This window comes from Rhagoletis pomonella, unplaced genomic scaffold, assembly GCF_013731165.1.
Source record: "Rhagoletis pomonella isolate Grant_MI unplaced genomic scaffold, Rhpom_1.0 Rhpom_scaffold_24524, whole genome shotgun sequence".
Taxonomy (NCBI): Eukaryota; Metazoa; Arthropoda; class Insecta; order Diptera; family Tephritidae; genus Rhagoletis; species Rhagoletis pomonella.
This window is the reverse complement of record NW_023483004.1, coordinates 1-1718: the sequence shown is the minus strand read 5'-3', so window position 1 is coordinate 1718 and position 1718 is coordinate 1. Positions and strand designations below refer to the sequence as shown.

The following is a 1718-nucleotide window of genomic DNA, read 5'->3' as shown; positions in this document are numbered from 1 at the left end:
TATTTATTTTGTTTCCTATTCATTACGGCTTTGCGGCCCAAGAGACATTTTCTTAAAGGAGAACTCGTCAAAACTCCGAAATGAAGTAGACATTTTGATAAGGAGAACTCGTCAAAACTCCGAAAGGCATTAGACATTTTGATAAGGAGAACTCGTCAAAACTCCTAAAAGGCCATCCTAATGGGAGTGCGGATTGTGAGGCAGTTCACGACTCCCGGTGGGAGCGCGCGTGAACGTCCTATGAATATAGATGCTCGGGGAGGATACTGGGCGGTTTGTCCCCGACCGCCAAAGCGCCCAGTGAAAAGGACAGTAAGAGAAAAAAAGATACTCTATTCACATTCGTTGGCTAGAGTTAGCCACCCCCCAATTGCCGAACTTGGTCGGTCTTCACAGTACGGCCCATCCGCTAGTCCATTAGCTCGTTTCTGTTCCGATTCTCTACCTGGGCGAATTCATATTTGAACTCGCCGCCTTGTTCTCTACTGCTAAGGAGTTGTAATGAATGACATATATTTCCTACCAGCAGAGAAATGATCGGTAGGGAGGAGTTACAGAAGCGAGATACAGCCCTACATGACTTAGCTTCGAGGAAAAGCCATGCAAGTTGGACCCCGGGCAGTCTGCGGGCGGTCAAGGTTTTACCCTATCGCTAAGTTTAATATTTGCAAAAACGTGTATATATATAAATTTGAGAAAAAACGTGATTATTAAATTTTGGAAAAAAACTACTTTACTTTCGGATCGCTCTTCGTGACGGAGGACATTGTCACGGCCGAATGTCAGATGCATGGAACCTACCGATCGGTATGCCATTCAAGTCCCCTAAATCGTACAAAGCATTGCCTACCTTTCGCAGAACACGACACTTGATATATTTAGGCAAGAATTTAGTATTTATGCCTTGCTTAAAATTGCTAAGAGCGAAGTTTTTCCGGAATACTTCTTGTCCTTCCCGGTAATTCACAACCCGCGTACGTTTGTTGTACGTGTTCGCTGCTCTGTCTTGCGCTAGCTCAAGGTTCTTTCGTATGTGTTCGTGAAAGTTTGCTAACTTGTCAGCTCTGCTTGTAATCGGGACTTCGTCTTGTCTTAGGCTACCCAGTTTCTCCAGTATGATATAGGCTGACGCATGTTGTATCATATTTTGTCCAAATAACGCGTAGTAAGGCGAGCTCTGTATCGTCGTATGGTAATCGCTTCTTAAAACCGACAGAATTTCGGGAATATGTTTGTCCCAGTCCATGTGATCTTGTTTGTCTTTCAGGAATATTCTAACTTTCGAAACAATCTCTCTGTTCCCTCGTTCAGAGGCGTTAGCCTGCGGTGAGTATAACCCCGTCTTAATGTGAAAAACCCCATAGTTTTCAAAAAACTGCTGCATCTCCTTCGAAATGAATTGCTTCCCGTTATCACTATGGACGAATTGAGGGACCCCGAAAGCTGGAAAAATGTCTGTGCTAAAGAAGCTAATTACATTTGCCGACGTCGCGTTTTGCATCGCCTTCAAAAATACGTATTTGGAAAAATGGTCTAGCACTATGAACAAAAACTGGTTTCTTCGCTTGGATCCTGGATTTGGTCCTAAGAAGTCACAATAAGGACGCTGGAAGGCCTCTCGGATACGAATTCATTGCCCATAGGTGGTCTGGACACTTGATTTGTGGCTTTCATGTTTTGCTGTGACTCCTCAGCATACATAAATTTTTGTAACAACT

The 1718-nt window shown here is 43.8% G+C and overlaps 1 protein-coding gene across 1 annotated transcript; it reads right to left on the bottom strand.

The window, feature by feature from the left end:
• Positions 1 to 801: 801 nt before the first annotated feature.
• Positions 802 to 1246, bottom strand: LOC118732663 (the record flags this gene model as incomplete). Its single annotated transcript, XM_036461793.1, has 1 exon — positions 802 to 1246. A coding segment is annotated over exon 1 (445 nt), but the record flags the coding sequence as incomplete, so codon positions are not given.
• Between the last annotated feature and the right edge of the window lie 472 nt (positions 1247 to 1718).